The sequence below is a fragment of the Petaurus breviceps genome, unplaced genomic scaffold (genome assembly GCF_028583685.1).
Source record: "Petaurus breviceps papuanus isolate PSGF00001 unplaced genomic scaffold, PetGlider_PUasm1.0 91041, whole genome shotgun sequence".
Taxonomy (NCBI): domain Eukaryota; kingdom Metazoa; phylum Chordata; class Mammalia; order Diprotodontia; family Petauridae; genus Petaurus; species Petaurus breviceps.
In genome coordinates this window covers 38404621-38430340 of record NW_027187400.1, presented here as the reverse complement: position 1 = coordinate 38430340, position 25720 = coordinate 38404621, and the positions used below count along the sequence as shown (strand labels likewise).

At 41.1% G+C, this 25720-nt stretch overlaps 1 protein-coding gene across 3 annotated transcripts in view; it reads right to left on the bottom strand.

Annotated features, from left to right (window-relative positions):
- Nucleotides 1–240: 240 nt before the first annotated feature.
- Nucleotides 241–25720, bottom strand: part of SSU72 (SSU72 homolog, RNA polymerase II CTD phosphatase) — a 46800-nt gene continuing 21320 nt past the window's right edge. The window contains exons 3-6 of one of the 3 annotated variants that reach the window (XM_069078262.1): nt 5518–5657; nt 3901–4019; nt 1581–1724; nt 241–1477 (exon numbers count right to left, since the gene is read on the bottom strand). In XM_069078262.1, the coding sequence (XP_068934363.1) occupies nt 1623–1724; nt 3901–4019; nt 5518–5657 (361 nt within the window). In that variant the 3' untranslated portion in view covers nt 241–1477; nt 1581–1622. Of the gene's footprint in view, nt 1725–2064; nt 2467–3900; nt 4020–5517; nt 5658–25720 lie in introns of those variants that run through there. The other 2 variants (XM_069078261.1, XM_069078260.1) reach the window with 2 other exon arrangements.

Below are 25720 nucleotides of genomic sequence, written 5' to 3'. Positions count from 1 at the left end.
TGGTTCTGGAGACCATAGCCAGGGCTGATGGGGGGCGGGGAGGCCAGACTAGAGAAGCCCCCCAGCAAGACAAGTTAGCATCAGCTGCCCACCCTCAAAGGGTCTGCTCTGCCATCTCACTTTGGACTCCAGGAACAAGTCTCTTCTTACCCTAAATCCTAAAAACACTAGAAATGCAAGACAGATCAAAGGTGCTCTCTGTGGCTTGAGATCGATCAAATAAAAAAAAAAAGTAACACGTTTATTATTTATTTAATTTATTAAGTCAGGAATTTATTACCTCAAGAGGTAACACAGGCTGACACTAAAGACAGGAAAATAGGTGAGCTTGTGTTTGACAGACCCAGCAAGGGTTATTAAGGAAGACAAGGTGTTCTGAGGCCCCATCCTCGACCTCTGGGAGGTGGATGCCAAAGACATGACCGCCATCCATCCCCTTCCTTCCAGGGCTCAACAGCAAACTGCTTCTCATTCTCTTCTGCAAGCTTCGGAAGAATTAGGGAGTCAGACCGCATCATGGACCAGACCTGACTGGATAGAGCACCAGGGCTTTTGAATCAAGGCCATCTTCCTGACCTGTGTGGCTTCAGAAATTATCCTACTCTGTCATCCAGCATGAGGGGAGCATCTTTGTTGCTCCAAGCAGCAAACAGGCTATGTACAGAACGTGAAGGACCTGCAGCCGGAATGAAGTGAACAGAGCCGCCCATCTGTGCCCCTCCAAGGAGCAGGAGGCTGGAGCTCTCCAAGGTGCTGAGGAAGCTTCTGTGGAACAGGCACCCCACCTGAATCTGAGGGGGCTCCTCCTGCTGGGAAGGTGCTCTTAAGAGTCATAAAACAAGGAACCCTTCTGGGAACCTGTTAGCTTTTTTATTAAACTCTAAAAACAAAACAAAACCAACCACAACAAAGTTTGCTTGGAGTCTGTGCTGAACTTCCTAGTGCACCAAGACCAGATTTGTCCAACAGCAACATCAGTGACATTTCTGAGCGAAGAGGTGCATGTCTGTGGGCCCAAGCGCACCCAGGCAGAACGGTGGCTCTGCTACTGGGCCCCTACTCACTGTCCAGCTTCCTTTTTCAGCACTGATCCTGAATCCAGGCTTTCCATCAACAACCTCCCTTTAGTGCAACGTGACTGGATCCAGGTTCAGAAAAAGGCAGAGGACGGCGTCAAGTTCATACCTAGCAATACACACTCCATTGTTCCATTCAGTTCTCTGTATACTCCAGCCAATTACAGTCAAGAAAAATGCACAACTAAAAAAATGAATAAGCTGGGGAAAAATACAATAGAAACCTTTTTTTCATTTAAGAAAAAAAATCCTCATTATAATTAATATCCCACTTATAAGAAGGAAAAGTGGGATAGGAAAAAAAAACCTTGATTTTTTTCATATGGCCTTTATGTATCTCTCTCTTCTCATTTTATATGTACAATTTATTTGGGTAATACTGCCTCCTTCTGGCAGAATACCTGAAAGTAAAAACAAACACTGTGAAGGAAAAAAGTATTAACAAACAAAGATTCGAAGGTGGTCTTCAGGGAGAGTAGGGAATAGTCAGAAAACTTGACCCACATGCTTCATTCAGCTCCTAGGCCTGGGAAACCAGGCTGGGCGTCAGTAAAAGCAGACCGTGTGGAGGAAAGTCCTGCTGCTTTTTTCCTCAAATTCCTGTAACAGCTCATCAATCTCATTCTCCATGTCTTCTGTGTGTTGTATCTAAACGAAAGAAAGAAACAAAGGCACACATGCCATCTTTAGGGAGAAGCTGGAGACAAGGGGCAGGCAGGCTTGGGATCATTATTTTAGGCCTCAAAACAGGAGGAGATTTGGAGGCTGAGTTTGGTGGTTCTCCCTTGGGCACAGCCCCCCTTGGAGGAGGGTAACAGATGGGCCCTGAGTCAGCCTGGACAAGTTAACAAGCCTAAAGTCAAACACCACCTCAGGCTGCCCATCTGAAGGGCAACAAGGAATGATCTCAGTTTTTTCTCACACACTTGAATCCCTCTTCTTCTAAATATATAGGGGGAAGATCCTAGGCATTTCAATGATGCAGATACACATGGGGCAGGGAGCTAACTGCTCAGGATTCCCTTTCTACTGGGGAAGAAGACAGATGTCAAGCAGACCATGAACCCTTTGAGTGCTGGTGCACAGCTCCTCTGGGAGCTGGGAAAGCCCTTGAAAGCTATACTTCTGACAGGAAGCTACACAATCCTCCCATCAGAAGCAAAATCAACCAGCTCAATGGCGTAATCTACTGTCTCCAAATACAAAATGGACATAATTTCCTGACCACTGTTCAGCTGAGACACTGAAAACCTGATTCAAAATCAGGAGGGCAGCAGCTTCAGGACACTGTCTGCAGGCACCAAGGACTCTCCACACACGGGGATGAGGAGGCCACAGGGCGATGAGGGCTTTGCCATTTCCAGCACTTGGGGTCATGCAGACGTCCAACCTGGAGGGCATGAGCAGCAACCAAGTCAGGAACAATACTAAGCCAGCTAACTCCTCTATCAGCCTATCAAAAACTGATCATGCTTAACAGGGCTTAACACACGTACAGGAAGACCAAGAAAATGACCATCTCCTTCCTCATCCTGTCCCCTTTCAATACTCCGGCTTTGCTTTCTAGGATCTTTTGTATAACAAACAGAGCCCAACTGGAGGTTTCAAGTCTCTGGAACAAAGTACCATAAATAGTATGAAGATGAACACCTGCTATGGCCCAGACTGGCTCATGTCACTCTAGAAAAATGCAAAGTCTTGTGATATCCCCTTTTAAGACAAATGTCTGAACCCTACTGGAAACCTCCACTATCCCTTTAAGAATCTGGTTCCATGGAGATGACCAGCAGTAGGGAGGCCCACACTGCTTTAACATCCAGCCCAAGTATGTGGGCGAGAAATACTTGATCCAGAAACACGGCAGAAAAGAAAAAAGTGCCTTTTAAAAATAGCAGCATCTTCAACTATTCAGGGGAAAAGACCTAGCTAAAGACAGGCACATAACATGATTTCTACTGCTTCACCATCCCAAAGATAAATGTGGCAAAGAGAGACAAAGCTTCCTGTTCCTGAATTGACAAGGAACTTGCTTTAGTTCATGTAAACCCTTAGTGGAGAGAAGTGCCTTGTGAATCCTAGTTTCTTATACAAAGTCAGAAACTGAGAGAGGTTCCATGAAAGGGTGACACCATGACATAATGGCTGGCCTTGGGTGTAGAAATGATCTGCCTTCAAGTCCTGCCTCTAATACTTCAAACAGCTGTGTGGGCAAGTTAACCTCACTTAACTCCAAATGTCCCCAAAGCAACTCCTTAAGGCTAAAAGAAACAAGTTGTCCATCTGAATTAATGAAGGAATTTTCCATACTAGGAGTTCCCTATGCCAGTGAAATCACAAGTGTGGACAAAAATGAAAAATAAAAGAACATGTGAATTGTACTTCTGGGTATCCAGTCATTATTAAAGTTCAACCACAAAATACAAACTCTTAAATCTGAACACTATGTATGATGTAATGATTTGTGCATATGATACACTAATCTGGTCTCTTAACCTTTTTGGGCAAACATTTCTACAGGGAGGAACAATGAAGACCTATTAATGACTGAATAATTGGTCTCAACCTCTACTTCAAGTACAATCCCAGAGACTAGATGTGTGAATTAATTTGCCAGTGTGGATTTTGTTTCTAATACTCTCATGGTTTGTTCATCACAAGAACTGGGTGCTGTACTGGTAAGGCACTAAAATAAATATGGACAGCATGCTGTGTGCACACAGTGGGTCCTGGGTCCTCAATACAGGCCTCCCCAAGATGAATGAACCTCTTGGAAAATGGGCACGAGAAGAGGGCTCTGGGAACTCCAGGTCCCAAGGACACTTACACACTGGCAGAGCTCACAAATGAGAAAGGCTCCCAGGGTTGCTTCTTCGTGGTTGTCCTGAATGTCCACATTAATCACATGCACTGGCTGGCAGGTCTCTTGCTCTCTGGAATTTAAATCTAATTGGGAACACAATGACAAAGAAACATTACAACCCTCAAGACGTCCAAGAAAATAGGAAAGGCCAGAGCAGTGCAGATTCTCCAAGGACAAAGAGAAGATCAGCTTCCTGCTGATACCAAGTCAGTGGGCGGCTTGCGTCCATGGAGGTCGGCTAGTTCTCCAAATCTGGTACTCGTGCCCTACAAGGGAGTCTTCCTACCCCCAAGCCAACTTTCACACGGGATTCTTCCCTCTTACCAGACAAACTCTGCTTTCTGAGGCCTGTTCCTGGCTCAGGCCATGCCCAAGAATCCCCCTTTCCCTAAAAGGTTGGAGACATACCAAGGAGTGAGGGGAACTCAGGAAACTCCATATATGCTTCCTCCAAAATCATATGCCTCTGTCAGACACTGTCAGACACATACGCAACTGAGATACCGGTGTGGTACGGTACAGCAGGATAAAGGCATTCCATCTCTCAAACACCAAATTTCACTGTTCCCTTGCTAAGTTTCTGAAGATGATTTGATTCCCACATCATCAATCTGTGCCACACAGGACCCATCTCCTTAAAAACTGCAACTGGAAGCTTTTTGCATAACACAAAAAACACTCCTTGATGGGTCAAGACTGTGCTCAGCCCCAGTGTGTATTTTCTAGGAGGAAGTGAGCTCATATGGAACAGGGCTGTTAAATTCCCAAACAATGCATTTGGGTTTAGTGAGGAAATGTGCCAAGTAAACACACAGTCCCAATCTGGTCTGGTGGTATCAAAGAAAATATTCTCATTTGAAACTCTTTGGACCTAAATTTGATACCTATAAAATGGGCTGACTGGGCTAGATAATCTCTAAGGTCCCTCCCTCCCAGCTCCAACAGTCAATTATTCAGGCCCTTGGTTTTCCTTCCTCCCCCTTTCTTGCTCTGCACTCTTTCATTTCAGTCTTGAAATGACATTCACTTCTATCTGGTAATGAGGGCAGAAAGGCTTAGGTTGGGAAAAGGAAGAAGACATTACGTGAAATGAGAGTTGAGGGTTATGTGCGAATTTCATGTGGCCAACAAACAAAGCTCTGGCCAGTACCACTGGAGCTCTGTTACAGATGACTTGGCCACCCTTCATCATTCTTTCTCTCTCTGTAGCACAACCACTAGGAACTGTGAAATCTCACTAGAACTTAGGATGGAGGCAGACACTATGAGAGGATCTCAAAGCTGCTTCTCTGAAACCAAGAGCATCTCTCCTTGCTATGACTGGCGATTGGTTTGTGAAAACCCAGAGAAAATGCAGCAAACTGACTCTAAATGGGAAAGTACAGCAAAGAATAAATAAAACACACTGGTCTTAAAGTCCCTCAAATGGTCAAAGTGACAATGAGGTCACTGTCTTATTTTTTCCTTTCTGCAGGGATTGTTGAATATTCTTCTTCCTTGGACTCTACTAAGGAATTGACTTTGCTTCTAACCAAGAACAAATGTCAAACAAATAAAGCAGATGTTAATTAATGTTCTTACCTTCTACTACCTGGTCATAAACTCTCTCTTCACAGGTAAGGATGAGATCAAACAAGTCTTTACAGTTCTGGAATCTTTCTGGCCGGGGCTTGATTCTCTTATTTCTGTCCAACATGTGCAAAATACCATTCTGTGTATAGCTAAGTGACTGGAGTTAAGGAACTCAGAATGAACACCTTCTCCTCCTCCCCCCTTTGCCCTTTTCATTTTAGTAGAGAAATCACTGGTCTAATTTTAAGTTACTTCACATTTAAGCAAATTACTCCTGCAGAGCAGAGAATTTTAAGTGCATATGTGAAATATATTGAAAATGGAGAAGCATTAACACTTTTCATCAGTCAGTAATGATCTCTCCACCCATCAGCCCCAAGTCACACTTCATCCCAAACTCTTCAATGTTCTCCCCTCCAAAAGAAGCAGAGCCTTCCCAGGCATTAAGCCTGGGGGTGTCTGAGGTGGCTTCAATGGAAACAAAAGATGTGAAAGCCAGCTTCCTGATGTGGGCACACCTGAGGCAGTAGGTCACAACAGAATGAGCACTGGGTTGGAAAACTGGGTCTGGCATTTACTTCCTATGTGACAATGAAGGGATCCCTTTTCCCCTCAGGGTCTCAATTTCTTCCCATGTAAAATTAGGGGACTGGACTCTATGGGCCCCTGAGCTCCCTCCCAGGTACGATCTTATAGTAGTAATGTTACCTTGCTACATCATTCTTTCCTAATTAAAATTCTCCCATACCTCTGCCTGGTCATTCGTGCAAAAAGTAAAAACTGTAGGCATCAAGAACCCTGGGTTTACATCCTGCCTTCAGATTCCTGACTAGCTGTGTGACCACAGGTAACTAAATAGGCTAACATTTCAGAGACTCAAATGGGGGTGATGATATCTATATATCTAAAAGGTTTTTATGAATCAAGTGTTCTGAAAACCAAGCATGAGACATTGGTGAATCATTATGAACATGAAGAATTCCTTGGCTCACATAGGAAACATGCCTCAGAATGCAGGGGTGGTTCTCTGTCACAATGCTTTGTCCTTTCCTTTTCTGGATTGAAGAAACCCATCCATCCTCCCATGGGAAGAAAGTCAAGTAAACTGATGTTGATTGGAAGGACTTCACCTCTGAATGAGTACTACAGAACATTCTAAGAGGAAGGTCCAAATGAGCTTTGTCTCAAGAGAGAAACTAGAAATTTCTATCATCAACCAACATTTACATTTCACATTAGGCTTTCTGAAAAAATGATTCCTATTTGACTTCAAAGAGATGATACTACCTTCAGTTTGTACCACACAGCCATTTAAAGTGACCTTGAGTTGGTCCCCTGACACACAACCTAGATCCCACAACCAGAAAAGCACACAGACCTAGTTTCTCTAACCTGAAGCATCTTGTCTTGGCTAAATTCTTTTTCTTCCTTCATTGAAACTTCAGGAGCCAATGCATAGCAGGGGAATGCACAGGAGAAAGGTGACCCAATTCCTAGTGTACATAGTAGGTATTTCATATTTGCTGAAATGAATTCCTGAAAACTAGATTCCAAATATGGTTGTCTCCCATCAGTAAATGAAAGGCATCAGTGAATGTTTAAGGAAATATTTCATTTGCAGTGAAGATTTAAAGGATCAAATGTTTAAGTTACTCAGGAAAAAGAGAGAAAAAGTACAGCAAAGGGTTAGATTCAGTTAAGAGCAAAATTTAAGAGTAAACAGAACATGAAAATCCCAAGATGTTAGATCTTGAAACATAAAAATTAAAACACAGGGCAATTTTTAACCTAGGGTGCACAACATTTTCCTGAAGCCTATCATAAGTCTATTAAAACAAGAACTTAAGTTATATGGAACTGAGGAATGTCTGGGAGTGAGGGGTCCAGGGCAAGAGAAGTAACTTCATCAAGCATCTGCCTTTAAGCAATACCACTACTTAAGCCACTTAGAACAGACATGCTTTAAAAACATGATGAGGAGGAAGCATCTCCAGGGTTGGAGAAACTCATTTATATCTCACCTATTCTTCCATTTTCCTTTCCAACGAATACAGCTTCTGGAAAATGGGGAATTGAATATCCTATATTTAAGACAGTTAGAAAGTTATGAGCTCACCATTAATTCAGCTTTAGAGAAAGAGATTATATTTGTTTAGGAAAAGTAAGATAGTTCCTTCCCCCTGAATCTCAGTTATCATTAAAAGTTTTACTAATTTGTTAAAACTGACTCACACTGGTGTGGAATCAAATTTCCATATTCTAGGATAGTGGACAAACTGGCTTTTGAAATAAACTTATTTTTTAACAGCCAAGCTAGGATGTAACTTTGCGTACTCTTAGGTCCAATTTGGTCATTAGCCATTCAGACTATAAGCAGCCTATGCCCCTGTGTTCAGATGCAGAAATTTCACTGTTTTATCAGAATGCCATCAGTCTCAGAAATGAAACTACAGCACAGTCTAAGTGGGAAAGGTTGGAATTTGTTTTTGTTGGTTAAGAAGGAAGGGGTCAGTCAGTGTCGATAAGATAGAGGAGTTTTTGCTTCAGTCACCTCTGACTGTGGTGCCAAACTGGGGTAAACCTGCTGTCTCTTAACAGCCTCACCAGCCAGTTCCCCAACCCAAGAGACTCACATTGTTCTGCTAAAGCAAACACTTGCTTTAGTCCTCAGGCATGTGGCTGGAAAGCAGTTTAGTTTACATTCCCACCAAGATCCTGGCTCCACAAGGAGCCATTTAAACACAGCAGGCTCAGGGCAAGTATGGTCCCGACAAGACACTACCTTAGCAGAATCAATTTAGTTTGGGTCCCAAAACTACACCAGAAGATCCCCTCCTGGCACCTTTACCACCCCCTCACCCCCGCCCCAAAAATCCCTTTAACAGCAGCAATGCCAAATTACTTCTTCCTTTAAGTTTTGTAAGCTTTCTCACTCCACCTCTATTCTCAGAGATATACAGTATCTATTAAATTATTTCTTCAATATTTTTAGGATTTCTTGAGACCCTTTTTGAAAGACAGTCTGGAATATTAGAGAACCAGGACTAGATGACCAATTTCAATCACAGGTTCATGATCTTGCTTTTCCCATTATACATTTTAAAGAGTTTTAAAAGTTCTTATATATGATGGAAACTGCACATTCAGGCAAGCTGCAAACCCAAACCCATGTCAGGTAGATGCATGCTACTCTAAGATACAAGCTTCATTTCTGGCATACTTTCAGAAAATTACAAATATTTCTTAGCACTGATTCTACCAAAGGGAGATAATATCACTGAGAAAAATAGGAAAAAGTATCAGTCTTCACATGCAAAAATCAAACTAAATGATGCCCTGTCATCCCGGTGGCACACTTTGAGGTTTGCCTAATGTAGATGTACCTAGTTAGGGCATTTTGGTCCTGAGGCTCCAGAGCTGAATAAATTCATCAGTTAAAAAGGAATCAAACCCAAAACATTGGTCTCGGCAATACTTCGTCCAACTGAAATAGGACTGACTTTCACTGACCCATGTTTACATTGCCACTAACCAAAGCATACAATCTAAAAGGAAGCCTCTAGGGAATGATAACACTATTGTCATAGAGACCTAGAATAAAGTTCTATTAAAGTCCTTTTAGCTTGGTAAGGATTTGAAGTGATATGTATTTTTAAGTTCTATGAAAAGTCAATTTTAAAAAAATCGGTGAATCATGTAATTAAGGAAGAAAATGTCAGGTTTTATGATTCAAAAAGGAAGCCCAGTTAGTTTAATAATATGTACACAAAGATAATGCCTTCTTGGGATTACCTTCTGAGCAAGTGCTAAAGGCCGGGATGTTTTTATAAATAGGTTAGGTGCACTGAAAAGTCCCAGAAGAGTTAGGACCACACACACACAGACACACACACTCACACACACACTTTAAAACTCACCAATTTGATTTCTAGGGACATAGAAAAGTAACATTTAAGTCTGTCTCTCTCTCATTTCAAACCACAAGGGGACCAGTAAAAATACAGGATATGAAGACAAGGGATATTAGGATAATCTGGCAATATAATAACACAAGCTTTTTTATTAAAAGGTCAGTTTATACCTTAATTTGGAATGGAATTTCTGCTTTGGTGATAAGGATGGCAGAGAAAAACAAGTTAGGCACAGGGCAGAAACCTATTTCAACTCAGAATAATTGAATCTGAATCACAAGATTCAAACAAACCCTTAGTGCAGGGGCAGCTCACGGAAAGGAGGAGGGGGCTGGAGGGCTTCTATTGGCATGGATAAATTTTTGTATAGCAGTGTGACAAATAAAAATTTCAATGAAGACTTCCAAGTAAAGGAAAGGAGAGGAACCCCAGCCTCACCCCACCCCGGGCCCATCCTACAGAGGACAGGGTGTAGGACTCAGAGCTCAACTTACCAGAGCTCTATTACAGGTGGACTCAGGCATTTGCCGGCAGTGTGACTAGAGAGGTCGCTAAATTTTCCTCAACCCTAGCTTCCTTATCAGTAAAACAGAAATAACTTGGAACCTCACAAGGTTGTTAAGCTGAAAAGAGACAATGATTTTTTTTTAAGGCAAAGTAATGGAAGGACACTCAAGTATCTTATGGTTTTAAAAATTTGAAATTAGGAGACAGACACATCTACAAATCTTTCCTTTTGGAAGTTTGATAGCAAAATAGCTGAATTTTACAGCCCTAAAAGGTGTGGGCATGTCACAAAGAGCCAAATTAAAATTCAAGTACAGTTTTCAGTCATTTAAAAACATTTTATTCAATGGTATCAAAATAACAGAGCAGCATGCAACAAAAGGACTCCTGGGGCCCAAGGCACTGCAGAACATAGCAAGGCTAAAAAAACAAAGTCGCGCCACCAGGGCAAACTATCCAGTGCCAGCATCTGGGCAGGGTTCTAAAGGCCTTCTCTGGAGTTCTAGAATCTTCACAGCACCACTAGGGGTCTGAGAACCTTCTTGCTATCACCAACATAAACCTACTTGGAGTAGGCCTCAATGTCAAAGGTTCAGAAAAAAGGAATCAAAAGGAAGAGGGCATATCCCTAATCGGGAAAACATTGTAAGCCCATGAAACTGAAGCTGGATTCATCCTGAGTTCAGAAAAAAGCAGGTACCTCTTCAAGGATCAAAGTCCAACAACAGAATGGAGGAATCCCATGGCATTATATCATGAGTCTTTAGTCAGTCACTTTAAAAAAAAAATGATTTTTATGACCATTTACCTAAATAAAAACGGTCCTGATTTAATCATTACCAAGTTCACTTCTGCACCAAAAGAGAGTGAGTTCTTCTGCTCAGAGGAACACAAATGGGATGTCGTGCTGTGTAGCTCCTAGGCTCCACAGGAGAAAAATATTCTGTGGGTGTGAGACATGGGCTTAACAAGACAAGGGAAAAAGAGCACAGACACATGGGGAGGGATGGATCCCGGCCAGGCAAGGTGTCTAGGACACCATGGGACAAGTGAGTCTCACCTAATAATGGGAGGACAGAAAGGGAGAAGCAGCATTGTTCTTTTAATTTTGGCACTGAATGTGCACCTGTTCCTTTGGTCCTTGCCTGCCATTAGATTTACTGGTGAACTCCAAGCACCTCAACCGTACACTATTCAGACTGGACAGGACATGGCTGGACTAGGACCCTGTCTTCAATTTGAACTGGTGTAACCTAGGGCCGGACAATCACAGCTCATTAACAAGGTGTGCCGATGTAAGATCCTCGGGATGAAAAATGTAAGTTCTCACTTAGTGGTTAAAGAAACAAGATTATCTGAGAAATCAACATTAGAGTTTATGAGGTAAGGTGAAGAAAAGCAATAATGAAAGTCTGAATTTGTTTAGTAGCAAAGAAGGAAATAGAGGCAGAGAGGGGAGAGAAAAAGGGCAACAGCGGGGGAAGGTCACCTCTCCCAGGCGCATAGAATGTGAAAAGACACTTGAAAAACACACAGCAGGGCCATTTGTGCAAATGGAAATTCACTCTCTTCCCTAATGCCTCGATTATTTTTTCTATTGTTCACTGCCCTTCTCTCACTGCCTTCCAAATACTTTATTAATTCTTCATGGAGATTTTAGCAGCAGGCCAGCCACCAGGTTCCAACTAATTAGCAAGAGAACAAACTTAACCCACCCCTATGCAAGAAGAGACCTTGTTGTCCTTGGCTGCTGTCCCCAATGAAAGCCTCTAGCCTTCCCAGCAAATCATGAGCTATTTTTTGCTAAACAACATAGCTACAGAACAGGTGATGCAACTGGAGGTCACTCATAGTTATCCTGGTTAGCTCTATCTCAAACCCCTGGGATGGGACTTCAGTGCTAGAACACAAAGGGAGGCTAAAACATGTGACCACATTCCTCCAATTCAGAATCCCAGGCAAGTGGCTAGTCATTGAAATGGAACATACCTGACCTTCCCCCACCCACTAGGCTGGAGCCAACCTAGCCTTAGAAATGCAAAAGGCTTGATTTCCTTCCCCATTACATTTTAAGGGGATTAGCCTGCTGTGTTTCCACATAGGTTCCTGTGATTAGACACAAGAATGCCTGAAAATCCCGAGGTGGGTCTCTATACCCCTAGAAGAATGGTAAATTGAGGTTACCTCTCACCATACACCGGAGGGTTCAGATCCCAAAAAGAATGCAAATGAATGCTACTTGGGCACTGTATGCCAAGGTCGAACAGAAGCCTGGCTACCATCTCTTTGGAAGCTTTAGTCCTTATAACAATGAGGTAGGTTTGTTAGCCATTCGCCAGCATAGATTATTAAGCTGTAGTTCACTCTTTAAAAAAAAAAAAAAGAGATCACCAGAGTTTAAGAAGTTGCATAAATATCACAAAATGGCCACTGAAGAAAATTCAAAAACTAATTACTAGTCAATAGTAATTTTTAAAGAGGAATAGTCATATATGACCTATGGCAATAAAGGCCCTGAAACCTGACTTCTAAGAGAGGAGGATGATAATCATAGAAACTCTCTACTGTCTGGGGGCTACAAAGGTCACTGTGCAGACGAAAACGTCTTTTTTGCTAGTAAAATATTTGTCATCTCCTTTTAGCCACTCCTGGTTTGTATGTCTAGAGGGTTTTTACACAGTAAGTAAGCACCTTGTGCTCTTAGCAAAAGTATATAGTTTGGTGCCAGGAGATATCGTCCACTACAATCACCCATCTTCCCCCTGGTCATGGTCCCTTTTCCTACAGCCTAAAACTGCTCATTTTTGGTGCGTGCTCTGCTTCCTAATCTGTGCAGCTACATGTAGTAAAAAGGAGATTTTTGTTTAATTGTCCACAATAATTTAACCCAGCCACTAAAGATTCACTATACCTGGATTTGGTCATCATTCCTCTGCTTAAAAAATTTTAATGGCTTTCTGTTGCCAAGCAAAATCCCAATTGCTCTGCTTGGCACTCAAAGCTTTCCATAATATTAGACTTTTGAAGCCTTCCCTGCCCCCACCCCCACCCCAATCGCATCCCAGAGTGAAGTGCCATCTCCCTTCCACCTTTGCTGAAGAATGCCTTTTTTCTACCCCCTTTGTGAGAATCCCTAAGCAGCCTTGGAAGCCCAACCCAAAGGCTGCATCTTCATTTTTCATATACCTTGCTCCCCAAAGCCAATTCCTCTAGCTAACTTTCGCCTGCTACTTTACCAAGTCCTGTGCTTTGTAACTCATTAATGCACTTATGTGTGACTTCATAACACAGCATTAATATCTTATCCCCCCTAACTGGGCTATCAAGCATATGAGACTATAGGCTGTGAATTATCTTAAGAACTGGGCTTGAAACAAAATGATTTCTACACAGAGGATGTTTAATGTTTCTTGAATGTATCTGTATGTAAATACCTGATTAAAAGAACATTTACTTCTCACTGGACAGTAAAAAAAACAAAAACTATAGGTTTATAGTTGGGAAGGGTCCCAAGGGTTTCAAGTCCAATCTACTCATATCACTTACGAACAAACTGAGGCTAAAGTAAAGTGACTTGCTTCAAGTCATTTAGGTGGTAATTGATGGAAGAAAGATTTGAAGACAAGACATGCCTCCAAATTCATGCTGTCGTCTTCACTTTGTACCACAGCTATTCAATGTCAGTCCTAGGGGTGTCCACAAAAAGGGGGTGCTTTTAAAACGGCATGACTTTCCCCAAAGTGAAAGCGATAGTATGTCTCTTAAGTATAACACCTTTAAGGGGCATTGTCTGAGAAAGAAAACTCCAGACCTGATCATGTGATCATGTGTGGCAAACACCCTCCACAAAAATCCCAGCCCCAAAGTGATGGTGGTGTACTTTTGATCAGCCTATCTTGCTTTGACTTCCAAGTTTCAGTTGGATACAAAACACGTTTTCCATGCCAACACATCCTCAGATACTGTCCCTTGAATGAATTTAGGACAATCCAAGGAGACAGAGATGAAAACAACCAAATGGCTGATTCACCCCTACCCTCCACCAAAAAGTCTTGCAGGGAGCAGCCACTCATTCTGGTACTTTAAAGACTGTCCAGTAATAGAGAATTTTCAAAAAATCAAAGGGTTTGGGGAACATTGCCGAGTCCAGTGAAGACATTCTGAATAAACAAGGCTCAAGGGTTAAGGGTCTTTGTACTGATATAACAATGGCCCTATCCTTAGAAAGAAGTCATGGGGTAATTGTGCATGCCAAAGACAAATCATCTAAGGAATCCATGCTAAAGAAGATGTTGAAAGGGATAAGGCACGGAAATGTTCCAAAGGACTGAAAAGACAGTGTACAAAAATACCCATAGATCCTATCAATGCTGTGATTCTATTTTATGCATGAAATAAAGCAAAATTCTATTGCAGAGCAAAGCTGGGTTATTAGTGAAAAAGCCTGCCCTGAGCAAAGATGTTTGCGTCCAGAGAAGAGGCAAAGGACAAAGTGTTCAGGCCTGGAATATCACCCAGATCAAGCCAGGAAACCCAGAAAGGAAAACCCCATGGTGGTCTCTGGCCTGCAGACCCCTTCCCTCTGGCAAGTCATCCTCACACCTCCAAGTTATGGATGAGACTCAGCAGTGACACATTCATTATCTGCCACCCAAAAGAATGTACTTATGTGGATTCATCTCTCAGTGCTGACTCTAGAAGGAAAATGTTCCCAATCTCCTATTAAGAAGCCTATTAAAAAGTACAAAGGCACACCACCCCTCCCTGTGCTCATCCCCATTTAGGACCTGGCAGAAAACCACTCACAAAGCATCAGGCTGCCCCCCACAGCTCCTGCCTGTCCCAGGGCTGCCTCACTGACATGTTGGACTGTTGGTCCCCGCTCTGGCCTGGTACCCTCTCTCGCCTCCCTATCCTTTCTCCCAGAGCAGCAACAAAGCTGCCCTGAGCTCTCACTGATCCCATCTCTACTGAAGCCAGCCCAATGCATTTCCTGTGTACTTTGGGTTACAAAACAACTGTGAAGGGAGTAAAGAGTAATAAAAAGTTCATGCTCCCTAATAATGCAGAAAATATCATCAGCTGAAATTAGACAAAAGCACAGGCAACTGAAGAAATGATAATGAAGAGGGGAACCTAGAATGTCCAAGTCTTGAGGTATAAAAATAAGCAGTGTGTGTTAGATAAATGAGACAGGTACCGAATGGTGGCTAAAGGATGAGCAAAGTAAAGAGCTTCCCAAAGTGGGGGAAAGAGATTAACCCACACAGAGTTACCAGTGGTCTTTTTAATTTATGTCAAGTCTTTCATAAGAACACTCCCCAAATGATGCATGTGTACAAAAGCCCTGTGAAACTGGGAAAAAGCAGGTGTTCGCCCAAACTGCCAAGAGAGAGAAGTGAAATCACTCAAGCCTGCCAGGAAGACAAGGAGCAGACAAAGACCTAGCTCTAACTCTGTGTACCCTGCTGCTCGGTCAAGAGCACCCAGACTGGGAGTTACCCATGCTTTTCAGTCGAGGCTCCAGGAGTTTTCTCTATCTGTTATGTATCTCAGAAACACAGGAAGTCTCTGGGAGTGTAAGGAAAGGGTTCAACTGGCTCGGTACTACTTTCAGTAAACCTGCAAATTGGCTTAGTCTGTCTAGTCCCTTCCCCAACACACTCCTCCACTACATAGGGTTTCCTTATTGTGTATTCTCAAGCTTTGTTTTTTTAAAGTTCTTTCTAATTCTTCCAAAGGGAACAATCTTGAAATAGCGATATTAACACAGGGTCACACTGATGGTTAAGCCAGTCTAAAACTATAAAGGTTGGCCATCAACTAGCTATTTATTACAGAATGGCCTCAAAACATCATATACGCTTCGACAAAGGTCTGGTATCTTAAGTCCTCTTCCACAGTATAGCAATCAGACTACAATCACTGAGTTTATTTCATAAGGAGTTTGGAAATTTTATGGCTCCTATTTTATATCCTTCCTATAGTATACCTATGGTTATTGTAGTAACTGGCTAAGAATAATGTTTAACAGAAACATAAAATGTCACCAAACTAACAAGAACTCATTTTAGAAATCTCTCTACTCAGAAGTAGGGAACCTGCAGCTTTGAGGCCACATGTGATCCTCTAGGTCCTCAAGTGAAGCACTTTGACTAAATCCAAACTTCACAGAACAAATCCCCTCAATAAAAGGATTTATTCTATAAAACTTGGATTCAATCAAAAAGCCCCACCCAAGAATCTATGTCACATGTGGCCTCAGAGGTCACAGGTTCCTTACCCCTGCAATATAAATGCTGATTTCATCTCTTCAAAGCACCAAATTGTTCTATACCCTAATGGTGTCCTGGGTTTAACTAGAGCGTTTCTATTGTCCTTTAAAATAAAACAGGGTGATAGGACTTCAATAGTAAGGTGTACTTGGGTCCCTATAGGGCACTGATCTAAAGTAGTCTGAAATGGGCACTATCACATGAAGTGATCCTCCTTAAATATCATTCCAGGAGAGTTGGATGAAATAGACTTAGACACTTCTAGGGATCTAGAACCCAGGGGTTAATCTATCTTCATTTGAAAATGTGTTACAAGAACAATTACAATGGCTTGGAAATCACTATTTTTCCTGAATGTTTTAAGGTCTTATTAAAAATAAAACAAAATAATATATACCCCAAACCCAGGAAGTTCAAACCACCAGAAAGATTTTTTTTCCCCAATGGTTTGGTAGGACTGCACAAACACAACCCTTCCCCTTTCTTTGGTGAGAAGGACTCACAGCTTCAGATAACCAAGAATTGGAATTCTATTCACTCCATAGGGGCTCTTTAAGAGGACTCTATGAACTAAACTGCTCTATGTCATAAAGAAAGTGACTGGGTATTTTAACAAAATAAACACAAAATGTCATATATTCAGATTAAATATTCCAAACCTCTGGGGGGGGGGGCACTTAAAGTATTAAGATAATATAATATAGCACAACATTAAGATTTGCTTTCCTCTGATGAAATTAATCTGATCAGCAATGACATGTCGTTAGGCTACCAAATGATTACAAGACCATCCTTACACATTACATCATTACATAGCGGCTCAGCAGCATATGGTACTGGCCATAGGGAAAATCAGAGAATGTGGCAAAAGGGTGGAAGAAAATTCCCTGGAAGAGGTGGTGGCAGATATCCCCTCCAAAGGGTTAGCTGTTTTTATTACTGCCTAACCTAAAAAAGGATGAGAAATGGGAAATCATTTGTCAACAGAGGGTTTTAACTAATGTATGTTTTTTAAAAATTGTCCAGGCTTCCAAAAATGTAATTCTTGAGAATTCTAAAAGAGATCAAATAGTGGAATAAAATTGGGCTAATTTATTCATGTCAGTTAATCCATTCACAACATAAGAGCAGCATAGAACTTAGACAAAGCCAATCAAAATTCACCTTCATTGCCCTGCTATAGGCAGGGACCCTATGTTGACTGAAGGAATCATCAATGATCATACCTAAATGCCCTCAGTAAATTTGGTGCTTGTGACTTTATTAGAGCAGAGCAGAATCTTCCAGCTCCTAAGAGCCCCCGGGGCTCCAACTTGTATTTACTTTGAAATATGCTTGATATTTTTCAGGTTGCTCAGCTGCTCACCCTGAAACACCAGGCCAACCATTAGAAACAGTGATTGCTAATGCCACAGAAACCTCAAGTACTACCTAGCACCACTGATTAAAGTGGAAGCACTGAAGCTCAAGGAAAAAATCCCTCTGAAGCCAGAGGATCCAGGTTCAAATCCTGGGCCCAACCAGTGGTCTGACTTTGCCAAGTCATTCAACCTCTGTTGGTTCAGGGTTTTGTCACCTATAAAGTGAGTGGACAGTATAATCACTCTTGGTTCTAGAACAGAGCTTAAGAAAGGAAATGTACTATTACCACAGGTTCAATGGCTGTTCTGAAGCACAGATCAACTAATGAATAGGTAGTGCAAACACAATCTCCAAAAAATTTCCAGCAAAGGACAGCTAAATAGTTCCAGATCAAGAAGCAACTAATAGAACCCAAACCTGCCTAAACAAACAAAAAGGGGGACCCAGTGGACAAACCACTGCATCTCGAGTCAGGAATACAGTTGTGACCCTGTGTGAGACATTTAACCTGGATGCAACCTAGTTTCTTCTTCTGTAAAATGGGTATAAGGCTACCTACCTCCCAGGCGTGCTGTGAGGTCCAAATGAGGTATTTCTAAAATGTTGTAAGCCTTAAGGTATTATATATAAATGCAAAGCTATTAAAAGCCCTTGGTAAATCTTAAAGTGCTATATAAATAATTTTCATTTTTCAAGTTAATAAAGATCATCATGCCGGGAAGAGTCTGCTTAGCAGCAGGAAGTTGTACAATACAACTTTTAAAGGACATCTCCTATACTATGGTACTGATGAATCTAAGATACTCCACACCAGAAGCAGCAGGGCCTCTGGCTCCTGTTTTCCCCAAGAGTTGAACTGCACTCATATTAATCATTCATGCCCTCACCGGGTCATCCTTGTGACACATTTGGGAGTCTACTTGTTAGGGCTCAAAGTACAACCTGTGATCAGGGAACAAAGGCAATACCTAAGAGCCTCAATGAACTGACTTCTGACATCCAATTTTGATATTATTCACTATACAGAAGCCAGAACTGTGGCCCATTATATTCCAGCAATGTGAATTCAAAAATTTTAGGTTCACAATAATAGGTAATAATTTGTAAGCTGTAATAGCTAAAGACTAAGGGCTGTATTGAGTTATGTATACACAGGTACAGTACTGAAGATTCTCATACCCAAAGTTCAATTCTTATAGGATTTCTGAATAACTTGCAAGTTACTATGCAAAGACAGAGGCAGTATTAACTTTTTTTTTTTCCTTTTGGGGGGCAACTGGGGTTAAGTAACTTGCCCAAGATCATATGGCTTGTGTGTGAGTGTGTGTTAAGTGTCTGAGGCCAAATCTGAACTCAGGTCCTCCTGACTGAGGCCAGCACTTTATTCACTGCACCACTTAGCTGCCCCAGAAGTATCAATTTTAAAGGAAATAGTCTTCTCTAATCTCTCTAGTATCAAAAGGGGAGGAGATGTGATCTTTTTATCTGACATAAGGATTCAACACCATTACTTCCTCAGTTTACTCCATGAAAAAAAGAAGCCTTAAATCTCTACATAAGCCAGCAGCTTGTATAGAAGTTAAAAGTATTACCAAGTGTATGGTCCAGAACCTACCTCTAACAAGATCATAAGATTTAAAACTAGAAGCTCCCTTAAATAGAGTATCTCATTCAAACCCTCACTTCCTCAAGAGGAAACCTGAAGGGTAGAGAAGGTTAGTCAATTGCCCATGGACAAAGAGGTCAGTAAAGTCTGGATTTGAATTCAGGTTCTCTTGACAAGAAATCCAGGGCTCCTTCCACTAAGTCATGCAGCAAATACACACACAGCCACTCTTATTGTGCTTTAAATGTATTTAAGTGTATATAGAGAGATCACAAATTATTGAGGGCCATTTATCAGACTAGTAAATTTGCTTTACTGTACCCAAGCCTCTTCATTGATTTTTAAAAAGCTAAGGCATGAATTTTCAAAGACTAAATGAGGCTTAACTAGATGTTTTGAATAGAAAGCACTTTTAAACAACTTTAATAGATTAACAAATGAGATTCATTTATCTACAGTGTGAGGAAAATAAGCTGGTTGGTTCTTGAGTAAGAATCTAAAATCTTGAGTAGCTCCTCTATAAAGGAGTTGGATTTTGGGGTCTCCTCTCAGTAGTTAGATTTGTGTTTCATTTCACAATCCACTTCTGTCATTCCCTAAGATACATTTCCACATCTCCACCTAGAATATGTGTTGTGCCATCATTCTATTATGAAATTAAGTGAAGGATGACTGTAAAATTTCCTAGGCAGTCATTTTACTCCCAACAATTTATTCTGAAAAGGAATGACATGTGTAGTTCTAAAACAGATCAGCACCCAAACAGCTATTACACTAGATAGAAAACGTCATCCATACAAACCAAAAGAGTAAGCTCGTTTTCTTACAAGTCTAGTCTGGCTGTGAACACGGAACTGAGCTTTGGAAGCTAGATGGCCTTGTCCAAGACTCTGGCTGCTGAAATTCTTTAAAAAACAAGAAGATTGTTTCAACTTACCAAATCTAACCTGTTTTCAAATTAATCATTTATTAGGTACTTAGGTTAGGAGTTATCTGAAAAATATGCTATTGGCTTGGGCATTTGCTTTTTTAACAATATTAGGTGGCACTTTTTTTTTTAAAAGTATGTTCACCCAAGAAAAACAAGATAATCCAACGAACCTGTCATTTTCTTTTTTTTAAAAAATGCAACTACTGGGACAGCTAGGTGGAATAGTGAATAGAGCACCAGCCCTGGAGTCAGGAGGATCTGAGTTCAAAAAAAGCCTCAGACACTTAACACAAAAACTAGCCATGTGACCTTGTTCAAGTCAACCCCAATTGCCCTACCCTCCCCCCTCAAAAAAAAAAAAAAAACTACATGATTGTTCCAAGGGATGGAAAGGAAAGAGCACAGGATTGTCCAAACTCTGCCCCCTACCCCAAATATGCATTTGTTACTGAATATTGCCCAAACTAAGCTGTCAGTTGAGGGGTGGGGGTTGTATATGCATACATATTTAGTGTTCTGTATACATACACACAGAGACACAATTCATTTTCATTGCAATGTCATTTGTTGCAAAGAGGTTTGATCGGAGTTGCATAAAGCAAGGTACCACAATTTAAAGAGTTCAGTAGAAACCTGTGAATACTTATGTCAGAGGTCTCAGAACAGAAAAGTCAACAGGCTGTTCATGTCTCAGTAACATGTAGTATGTAGTGTAACAGAAGGTATATTGGTTTATAAAAGTGACAGTGAAAATCAAAGCCTTATGTAGTACCTTGAACTGGCTTTACTATTATGACTAAAGAAAAAAAAAGATGGTTTCACTCTTACCACTCATTTCTACTAATGTCAATATATCCTAATAGTGGCAAAAATACACCATCAGGTAACATCACTTGGGAGAAAAAAAACTGTGGTAAGATGAAGCTTCTTATAATAGATAACTGTAATACATATTAAATGCAACTCTTATGGAAGTAAAGGACTCCAGTGGCAGTGCTGAAAATAGCCAGAATTGAACGAAAGAATCACAAAGCAGCAAGGAGTCTTAGCAATCCCAAGTGCAATGTAGCAAGCCTATGAAGTGAGAATCTGGAGACAGATGTGCACAGGGACCATTTACACTGATCCAATAGAAGCAGAGTTGTACCACCTGTGCCCAGTGGGTGGCCTGAGCCAGAGATGCAGACCTAGCCAAGGGAGGAGTCCCAACGTTGTTCTCCATACCAGAAGAGAAGGCAAGCAACACAACCCTTCACTTCTCAAGGCCTATAGTTCAATAACCATAATACTGTTCAACTGCATGAATTGAGATGAGAGCCCCCTCAGGGGAGTGGACAACCAAAAGGTACAGGGGAACTTTCAGCTGGCTATTAACACAGGGCAAGCGAACAAGTACAGAGAAAAGGGATTAAAAAAGTCTTCAGCAAAATGCATGACAGAAAAAAAGAGGGGCTACTCCCATGATGGGAGTAAGAGAATATCAACAAATGGCAGCCATGGTCAATCAGCTATCCAAAAAGTTTCAAGACAGCTAAAGGAAGGTGCTTGGCCTGCTGCCTGACTGCAAGGACACGTACATTAATAAAGCTACAGATATACTGGGGCAGGTTACAAAACTGAGCCATAGCAAATATGCTGTAAACATCAACATTGCTGCAACTTAACCCCATTGAAGTATGGTTGCAAAAGATTTCTGAGACATAGATGTCACGGAAATCCTTTGTTCAGGCTGTGATGACCAAGGAATCACATGCTAGACACATTACTAGGGCAGGTATCCTAGTAAATGCCATGCTAGCTCATCTGCACATTTATCTAAGCAGCTGCATGAATAAATTGCCAAGAACTTAAGCTATTAGCTCATGGAGTTGGTATGTGGAATATACTTTGCAAAAAATTAAAAAAAAAAAAGGGCCCAGGAAAGTTTAGTCATTTACTTACTTGAATAATGGGTATCATAGATGGACATGTGAAAGACTATGACTGACATGGAACCAAAAGCGTATGGTTCATTGTCTTCAAGTTGCAATGCAAATATCCAGAAGGGTTAACCATAGCTGAGTTCTAGCTATTCTTTTCCTAGCAAAGTGGTGACAGCAATTAAATTCCTAGTCAGCATACAGTAGCTTATCACTAGAATAAAAACTGGACTATCAAGGCAGTGTTGCTTCTGGCCCAATGGTGCTAAAATGATAGAGGTCCTCCCACAGTGGGTTTTTTTTCTTGGGGGGGGGGGGCAACATTTATTCTATCTGCTAAATGAAATTAGCCACTTTTCTAATCTTGCTAATTTCTAGAGGCATTGATTTAGGAAAGAATCTAACAACTTGATAAAAGTGGTTCTGAGTTATTAAAAGGATCAAAAGAACACCCCAAAATGGAGTGCTTCATGGCTTGTCCCAGAGAACTGGACACCAGCAGCTTTTAATTTTCTGTCTGTTCATTACTCCAAGTGGGATGCTGGGTATTTTACTTAAATTTTTTTTTTTTTAAAAACAAACAAGGGGCGGCTAGGTGGTGCAGTGAATAGAGCACTGGCCCTGAAGTCAGGAGAACCCGAGTTCAAATCCGACCTCAGATACAACACAAAAACTAGCCATGTGACCTTGGGCAAGTCACTTAACCCCAGCTGTCCTCCCCAAAAAAACAAAAAGAGAGAAAAAACCCAACAAAATGCTAAAGCCTGAGTCAGCTCCAGCACCAACCTATCAGTGTCCTAGGAATGCAACCTGCCTTCATACCCAACAAGGCCATTAATAGCCTCAACCAAATTGTACCTTGTTTTTCAAAGACATCAAAGGGAGTGCAAGAGGAATTTGCAATTTGGCAAAAAAACAAAATTGTCGATTTGCTAACTTGTAAGAATTTTCATAGGCTCCTTTATTATCTTTAATTAGGGCTGATCTCTTCTTCAAGGTAATAGTAATGTGTCCCAAAGCACCTGGATAGGTTTGTGTAAATTAGCAAACACTTCACTACAATCAACTAGTTAAGAGTCCCAACCAATCAATAAATATGTCAGAAATATGCAGATCTAAACCAAATTGGACTCATCTTTGGCAAATTAAAGCCAAAATTATGCTTTCTAAAGGCTAAAAACAAAAACCTTAACACTTGGGAGTACAGTATAAAGAGTATTATACTCTACTACTGATTCTAATTTTAAAATATGTTCATTTACAAAGCTGATAGCTGATTAACTTCCTTCTCAACATAGACAATAACCATACAATGGATGGGGAAAGACTAGCTGGTTCAAGACTTGGAGTAAATAATGAGGCAGAGATCCAAGATCAAAGGATTATCACAGAATCTAGCAACAGGAAAATAACATTCATGGTTTTAAAATACTAGAAAAATTACAGAGTGTGAACAAAAGGATGGAATACAGAACCTCTAAGGAAATGTTGAGTCAGTGGAGTGTGGCTTGGATAAGAGAAGGGTTACAGACGTGATTCAGGAGGCTTGAGTCACTTCAAGCATCATCATGAACAATGAGAATGACAGGATGATCACTAACCATCTCTAAGAAGAGGAAACAGGCTTAAATTGCTAAAGTTTGGTTAGATTGAAGATGAAAGCCTAGGATTACCAAACAAGTTACTAAGGAGGGTTGTAGAATGTGTCACTAGTGTTCTTAAAAGTTTACACCTGGGCAGTGTGCTATGCAATCAGCTTGGAACCTAGAATCTAAACCTTAAGAGATGCTTTCCCCCTCCTATCATTGAAGAACATACTTTATCTTGTCCTTTTCTTCCTCCACTTCAGACTAAGGTGTGTCTACTGAGGTAGTGAGCAGAAATAAGCCCAACAACCCATGTCCACGTGCCCTTAAATAGTGAAATCAGAAGATGAACAGCCTTGGTGTCAGACAAGGAATAATGAAGTGCCTCCCTCCCATCAAGGTGCATCATTCTGGAGTTGGAAGGAAATAGTCAGATGATGTGTATCATCCTTAAAGCTATTACATGAAAGGGTTTGGGAGTAGGGGCTGAAAGAGAAAGGAAGGTATTTTTTAAAAAAGGCAACAAAATTGGGGTGGCTAAGTGGCGCAGTGAGTAAAGTACCAGCCTGGGAGTCAGGAGGACCAGAGTTCGGTTCAGGCCTCAGACACTGAACACCCACACCTACAAAAAAAACTAGCTGTGTAACCTTGGGCAAGTTACTTAACCCCAAATGCCCTCCAAAAAGGAAAAAAAAAAAGCAAACAAAATCTCTAAAGAATTTTGGGCATAGAAAGTAAACTCAAAGGACTAACACCTCACCTCTCCAGATATATTAATTAAAGTCCGTAAGGTGGGCCAACTACAAACTTGTATGTTTTGCCTCTAATTATCAAGTCATTTAATGTGGGTTTGTTCATGACAGATTACATTTATGCAGTGTTTGATCACTTTAATTTCTAAAAATTAGGCTTCTCAAATCCTAAATTCATTAGAAATCACATTATCTGGGAACATATGGACAATTTTTTATCTTTAAAACAAAATCTAAATGTTTTATTTCAAAATGCTATATACATTTTGTGATAACTACTCATTATTTGAAAGTCTAGTAACCTGTTTTAATGTTTTAAATGGCTACTGAAACATTACTTTTTATTTTTAAAAGGACACTGGGGGCACTTTAAAAAAAATTAAATCTATTTGAACAGAATGTGTATTCTTAGAACAGAGGTGTCAAAACCAGCAATCCCTTGGTTCAGTGCCCCATTTCTGTTTTGAGATGAACACCACTGGTCTAGAAGCCCAGGTAGTACTGCCTTCATAAGCACCTAACCTAACAGAGGAAACTGTCTTCATCTGCAGTAATTCAGCACTGGCCTGATGAGAATCTCTCCCCCTCCCCACAGCTTGACCCATGACATAGCCAAGTCTTACCTACTTTGCTCACTATAATCATTCTGTTTATACTATAACAAAGGAAAAAAGAGCACTGGACTAGGACTCCTAGTCCCTGCTCTGACACTTACTCACCATTCGACCCTAGGAAAGCCCTTTAATCCTTCATATTTTTTCTTCATCTGTTAATAGGAATAATTCCTGCCCACCTCAGAGTTGAGGCTCAAATGAGATGTATGTGAAATTAAGCTGAAAATGTTACAAGTGCTATGCAAATGTTTCCCAAGTTCACATTTGCTAGAAGCAGGCAGGGTAGTGGGATAAAGAGCTGCCTCCATGCCAGAGATGATCTGGGTTCAACACCTAAATCTGACCCAAATGGGCTGTGTCACCCCGGGCAAGTCACTTAACATCTCAGTGCTCTAGGCAACTTTCTAAGGCTTTAAGCTGCAGAGATGATCCGGACCAGCAATGCGAGTATGAGGAACTCATGCCCGAAGGGGTTCCACATACCAGGGAAATCACAGGTCCAGGCCCCATCCTTAGCGAAAGACAGCATCATTTTTATTAGTAATTCATTATTAAGATTTCATGGCTTACAAAGCATTTTCTACCCAGGAATCCAGGTAATATAAGGATTATCATTATTACCCGCATTTTAGAGAAGTTGATCCAGAGGCTGAGAGGAAATGGCTTGTCTTTGGTTGCCCAGTCCCTTTAAACAGATGGCATGCAAAACCCCATCTCTGGATTTCCAGGGCACAGCAGAATCATCCATC